Raw genomic sequence first — 17,410 nt, 5'->3', positions numbered from 1 at the left:
CAAACGGGAAGCCTTGTGTGTCCCTGAAGCGGTGCCCAGGCCCTCCCTCCTCCCTCAAGCCCCAGGCGGCTCCGCAGCCGGAGATGCCAATGCCAGCTCCAATTAACGGCGAACAATTACAGCGCGGCGTCCCCTTGCCTTGCAAAGGAGGGGGAAACGGGCCCCTCGCTGTGCAAAGCGGGGCCTTTCGGACATCGCCGTGCCCTCAATCCGAAGAAGAATGGCATCCGGATTCTTTCGGAGGCTGGAGTTGAAGGGGAGGGGGGGTGCGCTATCACGACCCAGTCCTTTCTTGGGGTTTTTCTACTTGCTAGCTCTCAGGATTCAGCCTCCTTCGCGCCGTCTAGAACCGAGCTGGGTTTAAAGGCAAAGCGTGCGGCTCTGTTACAATCACGCACCGATTTCACGCCGCGGGACCTCCCTTTAAGGGGCAATTTCACGGCTAAATTGCAGGTCAGGCATTACGCCTGACAGCTATTTCTGTCGCCGATGGATTCAATGTGTTTGGAGGCGCCAATAGGGTTTTGATCCCCATCTACAGGGCTATACCACACTATATGATCGGAGTAAACTCATATAATGCATTGGGGCGTTGTGTGGTTTCCAGCCCCTTCCACACAGCTGAATAAAATCCCACATTACATGCTTTAAACTGAGATATATGACAATGTGGACTCAGCCCCCTTCCACACAGCTGAATAAAATCCCACATTATATGCTTTGAACTGAGATATAGGGCAATGTGGACTCAGCCCCCTTCCACACAGCTGAATAAATCCCACATTATATGCTTTGAACTGAGATATAGGGCAATGTGGACTCAGCCCCCTTCCACACAGCTGAATAAAATCCCACATTATATGCTTTGAACTGAGATATATGGCAATGTGGACTCAGCCCCCTTCCACACAGCTGAATAAATCCCACATTATATGCTTTGAACTGAGATATATGGCAATGTGGACTCAGCCCCCTTCCACACAGCTGAATAAAATCCCACATTACATGCTTTAAACTGAGATATATGACTGTGGACTCAGCCCCCTTCCACACAGCTGAATAAGTCCCACATTATATGCTTTGAACTGAGATATAGGGCAATGTGGACTCAGCCCCCTTCCACACAGCTGAATAAAATCCCACATTACATGCTTTAAACTGAGATATATGTGTGTGGACTCAGCCCCCTTCCACACAGCTGAATAAGTCCCACATTATATGCTTTGAACTGAGATACAGTAGAGTCTCACCTATCCAACATAAACGGGCCGGCAGAATGTTGGATAAGCGAATATGTTGGATAATAAGGAGAGATTAAGGAAATGCCTATTAAACATCAAATTAGGTTATGATTTTACAAATTAAGCGCCAAAACATCATGTTATACAACAAGTTTGACAGAAAAAGTAGTTCAATACACAGTAAAGCTATGTAGTAATTACTGTATTTACGAATTTAACACCAAAATATCACGATGTATTGAAAACATTGACTACAAAAATGCGTTGGATAACCCAGAACGTTGGATAAACGAGTGTTGGATAAGTGAGACTTTACTGTATATGACAATGTGGACTCAGCCCCCTTCCAGACAGCTGAATAAAATCCCACATTTTCTGCTTTGAACTGGAATATATGGCAGTGTGGACTCAGATAACCCAGTTCAAAGCTGATACTGTGGGATTTTCAGCCTTGATATTCTGGGTTATATGGCTGTGTGGAAGGGTTCTCCCTTGCCTTGTTCTAACAGGATTTTCTCTTGACTGTTTGACCTGCATCTTCAGAGAATCAACTGCATTTATATGTGTCTAAAGGCCCTTCCACACAGCCATATAACCCAGAATATCAAGGCAGAAAATCCCACAATATCTGCCTTGAACTGGGTTATCTGAGTCTACATTGCCATATATCCCAGTTCAAAGCAGAAGATGTGAGATTTTCTGCCTAGATATTCTGGGATATAGGGCTGTGTGGAAGGGCCCTGGGTTATCTGAGTCCACATTGCCACATATTCCAGTTCAAATCAGAAAATATGGGATTTGATTCAGATGTGTGGAAGGGGCCTAAGACAGTGGTTCTCAACCTGTGGGTCCCCAGATGTTTTGGCCTCAAAATATGGTCAAATAGACAGCTGTGGGTTTAAATTAATTTAACTTACTTTTAAATTAAAAGTAAGTGGGTTTTCTTAATGAACAAAAATAATAACTCAAGTAAGGCCCCTTCCACACAGCTGAATAAAATCCCACAATATCTGCTTTGAACTGGAATATATGGCAATGTGGACTCAGATAACCCAGTTCAAAGTATATATTGTGGAAATTTCTGCCCTGATATGGCTGTGTGAAGAGGCCATTAGGGTCTTCCTAGGAATCAACAAATAAATTTGCAAATAGAGTTTTCTAGAGAAATACATATCCTTCCCTCTAAACTTTTTGACTTTTCTATTGCCTAAATTCAGAAAATGCTGGACAAGAGCAAGGATGCAGTCCTAAATAGACCCTAGAGTTGGGCCTACCAGATGTTGCAGAGCTCCAATGCCTGCCAGCCTGATCACTTAAATGAAGGAAGAGCAGCTCTCCACATCTGGATGACTTGCCCATCCCATAAAGTCTGAAAATCCACTCCTCCAGAGGTGGAATTGGATTCCAACTCCTAGCAGCTCCAGCCTACAGGAGGAATGCTAGGAGCTGCAGCCCAACAACCCTGGAATAAGAACATACTTCTGAGTAAATATTATTGTTATAAATTATTATTAACTGGATTTCTACCCTGCCTTTCTCTGCATACGGACTCAGGACAAGCTTACAAATAAACACACCTAATAAACCTTTAAAATAAGTTAGGTCCATTAAAAAAAAACAATTCTGTGTGGGAATAAAAGTTACAAATACAAAAAAATGCCATTAAAATCACATTCATCCCAGCAGAACACCCTTCATCCTCCCCCAAATGTATGATGGTTAAAAAACTTTCAACTTCTTTGTGACAGTTTACATCCTAGCCAGTGCTCGATTTAGGATAAATGAGGCTCTTTGCTAGTTATGTGACACCTCACTTGGGCCCTGAAGAAGGTAGGCCTGATCCTAAGTAGTCAAACTTTGAAAACTTGACAACTGAGAGCCCCTCCCACTTAATAATTTGATTTCTATGACACTGAGGCTGGATCTACACTGCCCTGTATCCCAGGATCTGATCTCATATTGTCTGCTTATCCCAGATTATCTGGCAGTGTAGACTAAGGGCCCTTCCACACAGTGATATAACCCAGAATATCAAGCAGAAGATATCTGCTTTGAACTAGGTTATCTGAGTCCACACTGCCATATAACTCAGTTCAAAGTAGATAAGTGGGATTTTATTCAGCTGTGTGGAAAGGGCCCTATATAATACAATTAAAAGCAGATAACACTATGTTTAAAAAATGGGAAAATCTGTCTCTGCTTTGAAGGTGTTATTTCCCCATTAATTGTGTGGTCCTTACTTTGAAAGTGGCTGTTCTACTCCAGAAACTTTGTTTTTACAGCTGCCACAAATGATGTTGAATTGGTTGTGAGTCTGCTCCCCTTCTATGCTGCCATATACAATCCAGATTATCTGCTTTCAACTGGATTCTGGTGTAGACTCATATAACCCTGTTCAAAGCTTCAGTTACTGTAGTGACTGCCTGCTTTGTGGCACACTCTCCCATAGTTATTCAATTCCATCATTCCATCTCATAGTTATTCAATTCCATCATTCTGTCTAGAATCCTTCAAAATTGCACCACATTATTACTATTAGATTATTGTATGACACAGCAAACAAGATAGACATGCTGGATTTCATATCACAAAATCACAAGTCGAACACTTCCCAAGTATCTAGGACTGTGTGATGTATTTTCGGATGATGCGTGCAGATCCCAGTAGGGTGGCCTTTTGCAGTTGGCAGATCGTAATTTAGATTATTATTATTATTATTATTATTATTATTATTATTAGATGATGATGATTATTATTATTATTATTATTATTATTATTATTAGATCCAGCTTCAGTTACTGTAGTGATCGCTTGCTTTGTGGCACACTCTCCCATAGTTATTCAATTCCATCATTCTGTCTGGAATCCTTCAAAATTACACCACACTATTACAGTAGAGTCTCACTTATCCAAGCTAAAGGGGCCTTGGATAAGCGAATATCTTGGATAATAAGGAGAGATTAAGGAAAAGCCTATTAAACATCAAATTAGGTTATAATTTTACAAATTAAGCACCAAAACATCATGTTATGCAACAAATTTGACAGAAAAAGTAGTTCAATATGCAGTAATGTTATGTTGTAATTACTGTATTTACGAATTTAGCACCAAAATATCATGATATATTGAAAACATTGACTACAAAAATGTGTTGGATAATCCAGAACGTTGGATAAGTGAGTGTTGGATAACTGAGACTCTACTGTATTATTATTATTATTATTATTATTATTATTATTAGATCCAGCTTCAGTTACTGTAGTGACTGCCTGCTTTGTAGCACACTCTCCCATAGTTATTCAATTCCATCATTCTGTCTGTAATCCTTCAAAATTACACCACATTATTATTATTATTATTATTATTATTATTATTATTATTATTATTATTATTATTATTATTAGATCCACCTTCAGTTACTGTAGTGACTGCCTGCTTTGTGGCACACTCTCCCATAGTTATTCAATTCCATCATTCGGTCTGGAATCCTTCAAAATTACACCACACTAATAGTAATAGTAGTACGGTAGTAGTATTTTGGCAGTCCATGTCATTTGAGAGACCTTGAACTGCTATGCTATGCTGTGCCATCTTGTCCCTGTTCCTCTGATGGGGCTGAAGCCCTCCTAAGGCTCCCACTGGCCTCTTCCCAAGCGGGGCGGCCGGGTGCTCACTCACCTGAGTTGTAAGCCACGAGGTCGACTCCGAGGGCGGGGCTCTTCCGCTTCCGTGGCCGGCCCTTCTGGACGGTGCCGGCGCCGTTGAAGTAGGGCAGGGCCAGGCCCCCGGGCCCCCCTTTGGCGGCCAGCTCGGTGTAGCTCATCGGCGGGGCCGGGAAGGCGGCGTCGGCGCCCTGCTGCTGCAGGAGGCTCTCGAAGTGGGCCCGGCAGTAGACCACGCTGTCCTTCATGCCGAAGTGGTCGCCCGTGGTCAGCGTCTTGTGGCAGGTGGTGCAGGTGAAGCAGCTCAGGTGGTAGACCGAGTCCCGCGCCCGCATCACCATCTCCGAGGCCGAGATGCCCAGGTGGCAGCGGGCACAGCGCTGCACCGAGAACCTTCTGGGGGCAAAGCGGGAGAAACTTTCAAAACCGTCCCGAAAAAGTCTTCCCTAGTTTTCGGCTCTGGCTACAGACAATACAGAGAAGGGATTCCCCGAAGTACAAATTCAAGAGGCCACTATAAACAGAACTATAACCCAATAATATAAACTATGGAGCCCCAATGGCGTAGTGGATTAAAGCCTTGTGACTTGAAGCTTGGCTTGCTGATCTGCAAGCTGCCAGGTTCGAATCCCAGCCGGGGAGAGCGCGGATGAGCTCTCTCTTTCAGCTCCAGCTCCATGCGCGGACATGAGAGAAGCCTCCTACAAGCCTCCTACATCAAAACATCCGGGCGTCCCCTGGGCAACGTCCTTGCAGACGGCCAATTCTCTCACACCAGAAGCGACTTGCAGTTTCTCAAGTCGCTCCTGACACGAAAAAACAAACAAACTATAAGACAGTTTTCATATACAGTAGAGTCTCACTTATGCAAGCCTCGCATATCCAAGCTTCTGGATTATCCAAGCCATTTTTGTAGTCAATGTTTTCAATATACAGTAGAGTCTCACTTATCCAACACTCGCTTATCCAACGTTCTGGATTATCCAACGCATTTTTGGAGTCAATGTTTTCAATATATCGTGATATTTTGGTGCTAAATTCATAAATACAGTAATTACTACATAGCACTACTGCGTATAGAACTACTTTTTCTGTCAAATTTGTTGTCTAACATGATGTTTTGGTGCTTAATTTGTAAAATCATAACCTAATTTGATGTTTAATAGGCTTTTCCTTAATGCCTCCTTATTATCCAACATATTCGCTTATCCAACATTCTGCCAGCCCGTTTATGTTGGATAAGTGAGACTCTACTGTATTGTGATATTTGGGTGCTAAATTCGTAAATACAGTAATTACAACATAACGTTACTGCATATTGAACTACTTTTTCTGTCAAATTTGTTGTATAACATGATGTTTAGGTGCTTAATTTGTAAAATCATAACCTAATTTGATGTTTAATAGGCTTTTCCTTAATCCCTCCTTATTATCCAAGATATTCGCTTATCCAAGCTTCTGTTTAGCTTGGATAAGTGAGACTCTACTGTATATGCTATATTCATAGAACATTCAATGTGCTGACAAGGATTGTAGAGGTTCAAAATATACTAAATTATTCAAAACACACGTCTCTAAACCAAAATTATCATTATATAGGAAAGGCTGGGATTCTTAAAGCAGAATCTGTGATTTACACAGTCCTCCATGTGGAACATGAACTTTGGATGTCATTGAGCTCTCAAACCTTGAGCATAAGAGTTAAGCTTTCTGTGTGTATGTAATACATTGATTATATGCTTTTGGATTCCGCTTTTTGGATCCAGCCTTTCCTATATAAGGATGATTTTGGTTTAGAGAGTGTATTTTGAATCATTTAGTATATTTTGAACCTCTACAATCCTTGTCCACACATTGAATGTTCTATGAATATAGCATATATATGAAAAACTGTCTTATAGTTTATATTATTGGGTTATATTTCTGTTTATAGTGGCCTCTTGTTTCTGGCTACAGATAGCCAGAAATTAAGTACAGTAGAGTCTCACTTATCCAACCTTCACTTATCCAACGTTCTGGATTATCCAACGCAGTCTGCCTTTTAGTAGTGAATATTTTTGTAGTCAATGTTTTCAATACATCATAATATTTTGGTGCTAAATTCATAAATACAGTAATTACTACATAGCATTACTGTGTATTGAACTACTTTTTCTGTCAAATTTGTTGTATAACATGATGTTTTGGTGTTTAATTTGTAAAATCATAACCTAATTTGATTTTTAATAGGCTTTTCCTTAATCCCTCCTTATTATCCAATATATTCACTTATCCAACATTTATGTTGGATAAGCGAGACTCTACTGTATTACCAAGCCCTATGACCAAGCCAGTAGCCAAAGGGGCGGTTTAGGGGTTCAAACCACCCCCTAATGTTTCAGGTGAAAAATAAAAACCTGGTTTACTCATGGATTTTAAACTGTTTAACCAAATTCTCCTGCCAAGTCTATGAAGAGTCCCTCCAGAACTGCAAACACGATCTCAACCCGATTTTGATCATTCACACTATCATTACCTACCTTTCTACCAATTAACAGCAATAGCTGGCATAGGCCCCTTCCACACAGCTGAATAAAATCCCACATTATCTGCTTTGAACTGGAATATACTGCAGTGTGGACTGAAATAACCCAGTTCAAAGCAGATATTGTGGGATTTTCTGCCTTGATATTCTGGATTAGATGGCTGTGTGGAAGGGCCCATAGTGGAAGCACTAAGTTTACTTATTATTTACTTATTTAAGAAATTTTTACCCGCTTTTACTCATTTAAGGGCCCAAGGTGGCTTACAGCAGATCAAACATGCATCATGAAAGTTAAAACAGTTCAAACCAAATATTAGTAGTTGGGGTCACACATCCTAAAATAATAATACTAATAATAATAACTTTATATTCTGCCACCATCTCCTTTTTATGGCACATAATAGTGCCATAAAAACACATAAAATAAGTCAACAGTTGTAACAATAATGGTGTCAATTAACATAAGACAACACTTACAAGAAATAAGAAAAAAACCTCAATTAACTCAAATACTCATTAAAGGGCAGTACATCCACTTTGAACATCCCAGCCACATACACAGTTAGAAGTAACTGTTAAAATGCCAGAGTCAATATCAATTTATTTGGTTATCTAGTTTATCTGGTGTCTTAGCCATTGTCAAAGGCCTGCTGGAAAAGCCATGTTTTCAACTCCCTCCTGAAGCACTGAAGTGTGTGGGGGGCATACATTATGTAAATATATGTAAAACATACATTAAACTATATTAAAACATGAAAATTTAAAGACAACCCGTTAATACATCATACAGTCCAGGTTCTTCCTCAACTTTGTAAGTCCTGAGTTCAGTCAAAAGCCTCTTCCACAAAGCTGAATAAAATCCCACTTTATCTGCTTTGAACTGGAATATATGGCAGTGTGGACTCAGATAACCCAGTTCAAAGCAGATATTGTGGGATTTTCTGCTTTGATATTTTGGTTATATGGCTGTATGGAAGAGCCCTTAGACCACACCAGTCTTTCGCCACTAGATCTAGTTGGCCTACTCACAGTAGGCAGGGTGAGGTAGAGGGGAATTGATCTGGATTGCAAATGAGAATTGAGGAAACAGTGAAAACTGCTGTTTCTACCACTGGTTCATCTAATCCAAGCCCTGCCAAAGAAACCATGGAACAGGAGCAAAGACAGGAACCCATGTCATTCTTAGGCCTTGGACTTTATATGAACAAGACTGTGTCTGATGACCAAGTGAAAGCTCAATTAGTACAAAATTCACAGATTCCATTGCCAGGATATTTATTTCCTGTGGATAAGAAGAGGCATCTAAGTTTCCCATCCAAATGGTTTAGCAGATTTCTCTGGCTAGCATACTCATTTCATGTACAAGGTGCACTCTCTAAGTACTGTGTGGTGTTTGAAGGAGAAGTTGGGGGTCAAGCTGCTCATCAGAAGCTTGGTGCATGGGTTGCTAATGGAAATATGCAATAGAAGTCTTCAATAGACAACAACAACAAAAAAACACAGTACCATCAGAACAACTTGTGCTTGGCCGAAAATGTCATGCTAATTCACAGTGGAAAACATCTAGATGTAACCAACACCATGATAAAGGAAATAAAAAGAAAGCAGAATAAAACAGAAATAAAGTTCTGCCTATTGTGGAAACTATTGTTCTTTGTGGCCACAAAAACTGACTTAATGAGGGAGCAATGATTCAGGACTTATCCCCTGTTAATAACCTTTGTATAAGGATGGTAATTTCAGGGCCCTGTTAAGATCTCATGCCAGATAAGAAGACACTAAACCGAAAAATCAAAGGGCCTGTATACACTGACCACATAATGCTAGTTCTCAAATGATGCTATATGAACTACAAAAGGCCTTGGCTACAGACACCCAGGAATTAAGTATCACCCAGCTGATAGACAACTTTGGACCTGATGATCAACTGTTACATTATAATAGAAGATTTTACAGATGCAGTTTCATAACTCTATGTAACACCATGGGTTATAAATACCTTTTGCTAACTGATTCTATTATATTTTAAAAGTATATTAAACTACAGCACATTTGGGTATAGTTTTCTCAATGAATATCTCACTGAGTTTCAACCAATTCAGCACAGGGCCCTTCCAGACAGGTCCTATATTCCAAGATCTGATCCCAGGCTTTAAACTGGTTTATATGAGTCCACACTACCAGATAATCTGGGACAAACAGAAAACCTGAGATCAAATCTTGGGATATAGAGTCTGTCTAGAAGGACCCATATTTTGTTGCCACAGAAATGAAGGACCCTTCTGCACAACCATATAACTCAGAATATCAAGGCAGATTATCCACAATATCTGCTTTGAACTGGGATATTTGAGTCCACACTGCCATATAATCCAGTTCAATGTGGATTTTATACAGCTGTGTGGAAGGAACTGAGTGTATCAATGACTTTCGAAGTAAGCACTGCACAATTAAACAGAAAATAATACTTTCAAACTGCAATGAATTGTATTGTATAAATCGGCACTGACATACAATGCAGGTCAGTACAGTTCAACAGACCATATAAAGCAGTTTCATGATAATTTAACTACATTGTATAAATTGGCACTGTCATACAATGCAGGTCAGTACAGTTCAGCTGATCATATAAGGCAGTTTCATGATATAGTTTAACTGCATTGTATAAATCTGCACTGCCATACAATGCAGATCAGTACAGTTCAGCTGACCATATAAGTCAGTTTTATTATGCAGTTTAACTGCATTATATACATTGACACTGCCATACAATGCAGTTTAACTGCATCAAAACACTGCATTATATGGCACTGTAGATAGGGCCAGGGAGAAAAACCTGACTCTTAAGGCCCCTTCCATACAGCTTGAACTGGGTTATATGACATTTCAATGTATCAGTTCAGTTCAAAAGTTGAAAGCAGATAATGTGGATTATCTGCCTTGATATTCTGGGTTAAATGACTGTGTGGAAGGGCCCTAAAACCAAGAGTGGGAAGAGAAATATGGGCATCATTTCGAAGGAAAACAAAAGTGATTTTGAAGCATCTCCAGTACTTGCTTGGGAGGAAGTTCTAAGAAGCTCAATTTGAACTGCATCTACACTTCCCTATATTCCAGGATCAGACCCAGATTATCTGGCAGTGGAGACTCATATAATCCAGTTTAAAGCAGATCATTCTGGGATCAGATCCTGGGATCAGATAAAGCAGTGTATAGACTCCATTGGTGAGGGAGGCTCAAAATTTAAAACAGGCTGCAGCCCTGTACATACTTACCTGGGAAACAGGGTCTGAAGAAAACAATGAAAAAATACTCCTGGTTATGGGTTTCTAAGGCAGGATTCAGCTTCTCTTCTCAACATTTTACAACTTTCTGTGTATAATAGATCTCCTTCCCTTCTAACAAGGAGAACCACTATCAAGATGGGCTCCCACATCCACCTTTTGTTTAAAATTTTGATTAAATTTAATAGGACTTTTAATCCATGACATGAGTTAAGGTTTGAAATGAGTTAGCACTGATTTTGAGGAAAAAATATGATATTTTAAAGTGGCTGTCACTACATGTATAGTATTTCTTCCTTTGGAAGACCCCATACCTATTTCAGTGCCACCAGCAAAAATATACATATTTTCTAATATAAATATCCATAGATAGATAGATAGATAGATAGAGATAGAGATAGAGATATTTATATTAGAAAATAGAAGACCCCACTCCTATTTCAGTGCCACCAGCAAAAATATACATATTTTTTAATCTATCTATCTATCTATCTATCTGAATATTAGAAATTAGAAAATATGTATATTTTTGCTGGTGGCACTGAAATAGGAGTGGGGTCTTCCAAAGGAAGTAATGCTATATATATATATATACACACACACACACACACATATATATACACACAGTAGAGTCTTATCCAATGTAACCCCCCCCCAGAACGTTGGATAAGCGAATATGTTGGATAATAAGGAGATATTAAGGAAAAGCCTATTAAACATCAAATTAGGTTATGATTTTACAAATTAAGCACCAAAATATCATGTTATACAACAAATTTGACAGAAAAAGTAGTTCAATACACAGTAAAGCTATGTAGTAATTACTGTATTTAGGAATTTAGCACCAAAATATCAAACTGTATCGAAAACATTGACTACGTTGGATAAGCGAGTGTTGGATAAGTGAGACTCTACTGTGTGTATATGTGTGTGTGTGTGTGTGTGTGTGTATATATATATATATATATCCATATAAATATCTCTTTTGGATATATTTGTATTGGGGAAGTGCCTCTTAGGCCCCTTCTATGCTGCCATACAATCCAGAGTATCAAAGCAAATAATCCACAGTATCTGCTTTGAACTGGATCATGTGAGTCCACACTGCCATATAATCCGGTTCAAAGTGGATAATCCGGATTTTATATGGCAGTGTAGAAGGGGCCTTAGAATGGAAGAAATACAGTATATATTCTTATGAATTAGTTTGCAAACTAGGTGAGGGGTGTGTGAGGTTTTAAAATTAAAAACAGAAGGTTTTTGGAAAAACAACCAATTCGGATTGCATTGCCTGCCTGTGCTTCTGCCATCTCTACCGTTTGGAAATCAGGCTGGGAAGGGAACTTCGCTTCCCCGTTCATATACGAGGCGGAAAGATACAAGAAATCAAGAAATCCAAAATATCCTTTCCTCGTTGTTTTTAATGGGGATTTAACACGAGGGCTGCCTTTCTGGGCACAATCAGGGAGACTCGCTTCTCAGTCAGATCCGACACTTTCAAGCGGACTTTCGGGGGACCCGCTCGGAGTTGTTTCCTAGGAAACGGCCTGCTTAATCCGCTTGGAAATGTCGGGAGGGACGCTGGCCCCAATCCGGATGTGCCTCTTGGGCCGGAGAACAAAACTCGGGCTTGTTTGGGGGCGTTTGAGCTCGCAAAAGGGAGAGGAAAGGGGAGCGAATGGAGATGCCCTGCTGCAGAAAGGCATCTTGATCCCACTCTATGTTACGGAGTCCTGAGAGCTGTACTTTTTGGTGAAGTCCCAAATAAAAGGGCCTCTCCAACGATCCCATCGCATCGAAGCTGAAGTGGGGCTACAGTGGCTTTTCGGACAAGCTCTCAGATCCGTTTCGTTTTCGTGTTTTCGGCTGTATTATATGCTCGATGTAGAGCTGTAAATAATGCAGTTCGCACTGTATTTATATGGTCAATGTAGAGCTATATGTAACACAGTGGGTTTCTGTGAGTTTTCCGGGCCGTAGGGCCCTGTTCCAGAAGCATTTTCTCCTGACCTTTCGCCCACATCTATGGCAGGCCTCCTCAGAGGTTGTGAAGTCTGTTGGAAACTTGACAAGTGGGGTTTATGTATCTAGGGTGGGAGAAAGAACTCGTGTCTGTTCGAGGCAAGTGTGAATGTCGCAATTGCCAAACTTGATTAGCAGCACTGAATGGCCTTTCAAAGCCTGGCTGCTTCCTGCCTGGGGGAATCCTTTGTTGGGAGGTGTTAGCTGGCCCTGATTTTTTCATGCCTGGAATTCCCGTTTTCTGAGTGTTGTTCTTTATTTACTGTCCTGATTGTTGATTTTTTTAAAAAATACTAGTAACCGGTATTAATTTACAGAATTAATACTGTATGTAATACAGTTCGAACTGCATTATGTGCTCGGTGTAGAGCTACATATAATGCAGTTCGAACTGTATTATATGGTTGATGTAGAGCTATGTGTAATACAGTTTAAACTGTATTATATGCTCGGTGTACAACTACATATAATGCAGTTCTAACTGTTATATGCTTGGTGTAGAGCTGCATATAATGCAGTTTGAACTGTTTTATATGCTTAATGTAGAGTTGTATATCATGCAGTTCTAACTGTTTTATAGACTCGGTGTAGAGCTGTATATAATGCAATTCGAACTGCATTATATGCTTGGTGTAGAGCTATATAATAATGCAATTTTCAACTGTTTTATATGTTTGGTGTAGAGCTGTATATAATGCAATTCTGTTTCATATGCTCCGTGTAGAGCTATGTAGAATGCAGTTCGAACTGTATTATATGGTCGGTGTAGATATAATGCAGTTCAACTGTATTATATGCTCGGTGTAGAGCTACATATAATGCAGTTGGAACTGTATTATATTTTTACTTACTTTAGACCTATATATAATGCAGTTCAAAGTATATTATATGGTTGATATAGAGCTATATACAATGCAGATCGAACTGTATTATATGCTCGGTGTAGAACTACATATAATGCAGTTTGACCATGTAATGCAGTTCGAACTGTATTACATAGTCCTTGTAGAACTATAAATAATGTAGTTCTAACCTATTATATGCTGGGTGTAGACCTATATATAATGCAGTTCGAATTGCATTAAATGGTTCTACATAATGCAGGGAGTCCTGTAATCCGCAGCAGAATAACAATGTGCATTACGCTATGTAACACGATTTTTGTTCCTGGGTGCAAAATGTCATTTCCTCATTGGTGCTGTCATAAAAACGTAGGGAAAGTGTATTTAACGAATAACGACCAAAACTATATATGCCGCAGATCTAGCTCTAGTTCTTTTAAGGAATCTCTCCTCCAGTCTCAAGCCATTCAACATACAAAAAAACCCCAAAGTTTCGGGAGGACAACAACGATTTTCAAACGAAACAAAAATGACACTTTCAAACCAGGAACATATTGTGTTATAATCAATCGAGCAATTGGGGAGATTCGTTTCTCCAATAAATCCTTGAAGGTTTGGAGCGACTTTCCAGGTTAGGGTGAAGTATTCCTCAATTCGGAGCTGGGAGAACTGACTTGTTTGGGCTCTAAGAATCCCCCAGCAATATATACGGGGGTGAGCGGCCGCTGTTAGCTCCAGCTCCTGCCAACCTAGCAGTTCGAAAACATACCAATGTGAGTAGATCAATAGGTACCGCTCTGGCGGGGAGGTAACAGCGCTCCATGCAGTCATGCCGGCCACATGACCTTGGAGGTGTCTACAGACAACGCCGGCTCTTCGGCTTAGAAATGGAGATGAGCACCAACCCCCAGAGTCAGACATGACTGGACTTAACGTCAGGGGAAACCTTTACCTTTAATCTAAGAATGATCTTCCCCAAGCATTAGATTTTTGACTGAGCTCTCTTTGGGGGCCCCTCCCCTCCATACCTGTAGTAATCCTCCTTGCAGTAGATGCTGCCGTCCTTGGCGAAGCAGGTGAGCTCGGACTCCAGGGCCAGCTTACACTCGCAGCACTTGAGGCAGCGGAGGTGCCACTGCTTGTCCACCGCCAGCAGGTAATAGCGATCCGAGATCTTGCCGCCGCAGCCCGCACACAAGGCCGGCTTCTCGGGGCTCAGCGGGGGCATGCTCTGCGAAAACAAGCACCGCATTCAGACCCGGGGCCTTTCCCCTCCAGGAAAACCTCGATTGGGAACCAGCAAAACGGGAAGGGAAGCGGGGAGGGAGGCCCGTTAATGCACCCCCCCCCCCCCCGCACTTCTTCCAATACGGCCTTAGGTCAGGATATCGCTTCAACTGTAGCCTGAAAACAGGGCTCGGTTATTCCAGCATTCATTGAATCGACTGGTAGCCATTCGTCTCGATTCAGGCCCCATCTCCACTGCTACACAACGCAATTTAACTGCAAGGGGATTATTTTTAAAAACTTTTCCATCCACAAAAAGAGAGGTCCCGCTTCTCCTCTTTTTTTGTGATCGGAATGTTGCTCTCTGTGTTGTGTTCCTCTCTCTGCAGCAACATTCAGGGAGAAGGTTTTAGACTGGGGTGTTATTTATTTACGCCTTTAGAAGCGTCCCTTTCTCTTATATATGAGGGAAAGGGGCACTTATAATATGGAGAGAAGGAGCTGGAGCTAGAGACAGAGAGATGGGGATGGGGATAAGGATAGGGATAGGGGTAGAAATAGGAAGAAGGAGACATGGAGATGGAGATGGAGAGAAGGAGATGGAGGTGGAGATAGAGAGATGGGGATGGGGATAGGGATAGGAAGAAGGAGACATTGAGACATGGAGATGGAGATGGAGAGAAGGAGATGGAGGTGGAGATAGAGAGATGGGGATGGGGATAGGGATAGGAAGAAGGAGACATTGAGACATGGAGATGGAGATGGAGAGAAGGAGATGGAGGTGGAGATAGAGAGATGGGGATGGGGATAGGGATAGGAAGAAGGAGACATTGAGACATGGAGATGGAGATGGAGAGAAGGAGATGGAGGTGGAGATAGAGAGATGGGGATGGGGATAGGGATAGGAAGAAGGAGACATTGAGACATGGAGATGGAGATGGAGAGAAGGAGATGGAGGTGGAGATAGAGAGATGGGGATGGGGATAGGGATAGGAAGAAGGAGACATTGAGACATGGAGATGGAGATGGAGAGAAGGAGATGGAGGTGGAGATAGAGAGATGGGGATGGGGATAGGGATAGGAAGAAGGAGACATTGAGACATGGAGATGGAGAGAAGGAGATGGAGGTGGAGATAGAGAGATGGGGATGGGGATAGGGATAGGAAGAAGGAGACATTGAGACATGGAGATGGAGATGGAGAGAAGGAGATGGAGGTGGAGATAGAGAGATGGGGATGGGGATAGGGATAGGAAGGAGACATTGAGACATGGAGATGGAGATGGAGAGAAGGAGATGGAGGTAGAGATAGAGAGATGGAGATGGGAATAGGGATAGGGATAGGAAGAAGGAGACATGGAGATGGAGAGAAGGAGATGGAGGTGGAGATAGATGGGGATGGGGATAGGGATAGGGATATGAATAAGGTGATGGAGACATGGAGATGGAGAAGGAGATGGAGAGAAGGAGGTGGAGGTGGAGGTGGAGAAAAGGAGCTGGAGCTAGAGATAGAGAGATAGGGATAGGGAGATGGAGACATGGAGATGGAGAGAAGGAGATAGAGAGAAGGAGCTGGAGATAGAGAGATGGGGATGGGGATAGGGATAAGGATAGGAATAGGGAAATGGAGACATGGAGATGGAGAGGAGATGGAGATGGAGGAGAGGAGAAGGAGATGGAGGTGGAGAGAAGGAGCTGGAGATGGAGAGAAAGAGCTGGAGATAGAGATAGAGAGATGGGGATAGGGATAGGGATAGGGATAGGAATAGGGAGATGGAGACATGGGGATGGGGTGGAGATGGAGATGAAGAGGAAATGAAGGTGGAGATAGAGAGATGGGAATAGGGATAGGGAGATGGAGATGGAGATGAGATAGCTATAGGGACAGGGATAGGGAGGGAGAGTTAAAGGGAGATGAGATAGTAATAAGGATAGAGATAGAAATAGAGCGAGAGGGAGATGAGATAGCGATAGGGAAAGAGAGAGAAAGAGAGCGATAGAGATGGAGATGAGATATAGATAACGATAGGGATAGAGATACAGGTAGATATATAGAGAGAGATAGAGAAATTGAGATAGCGACAGATAGAGTTCCCCAGGGAGAAGGGCGGAATATAAATTAAGTGTTGTAGTTATTGTTATTATTTATTATAGCGATAGAGAGGTAGAGTGATAGTGATAAGAGAGACAGAGATATTATAATAATCCTGAACTCCACTTCAAAAGAAGGCGGGAAGCTGCTTCTCTCCTGTATCCTTTTTATTTTTTTATTTTTAACCCATTTCTTTTAGACATTTGAATCTATACTTTCGGGGGGGGGGGGGGGAGGATCAGGAGATAGTTTGTTTTCCCGAAAACAGAGAACTGTGGCAAAACTCCCGCAGAGGAAAGCATGCAAAGAAGAGGGGACTCTTTTCCTCCTTTCCGATTTGGGGAACCCTCCTAAGAAAAGCGTTTTAAATGCCTACAAAGCCCTTGATTTTCTTCGCTTGGCTTCCTTTCTCTGGGCTCCCTTTTCTCGGGGAATTGAACGCTCTCAAAGGAAGAGACTTTTCGTGTGTCTGATCGGGCGCTAAAGAAGAAAAGATTCCAGGCAACGTGTTTATTAGA

General features: G+C 41.5%; 1 protein-coding gene across 5 annotated transcripts in view; it reads right to left on the bottom strand.

Annotated features, from left to right (window-relative positions):
• The window catches only part of lhx9 (LIM homeobox 9), a 75,885-nt gene that overhangs the window by 39,621 nt on the left and 18,854 nt on the right, over nucleotides 1-17,410 (bottom strand). For 4 of the 5 annotated variants that reach the window (XM_062980781.1, XM_062980778.1, XM_062980779.1 and 1 more), the window contains 2 exons: nucleotides 14,604-14,806; nucleotides 4,920-5,299 (listed from right to left, as the gene is read on the bottom strand). In XM_062980781.1, coding sequence (XP_062836851.1) covers nucleotides 4,920-5,299; nucleotides 14,604-14,806 — 583 coding nt within the window. The remainder of the gene's footprint in view (nucleotides 1-4,919; nucleotides 5,300-14,603; nucleotides 14,807-17,410) is intronic. The other variant, XM_062980782.1, reaches the window with a different exon arrangement.

This window comes from Anolis carolinensis, chromosome 4 (genome assembly GCF_035594765.1).
Source record: "Anolis carolinensis isolate JA03-04 chromosome 4, rAnoCar3.1.pri, whole genome shotgun sequence".
Taxonomy (NCBI): Eukaryota; Metazoa; Chordata; class Lepidosauria; order Squamata; family Dactyloidae; genus Anolis; species Anolis carolinensis.
Note: the sequence above shows the minus strand (reverse complement) of the source record. Positions and strands in the feature narration are given on the sequence as shown.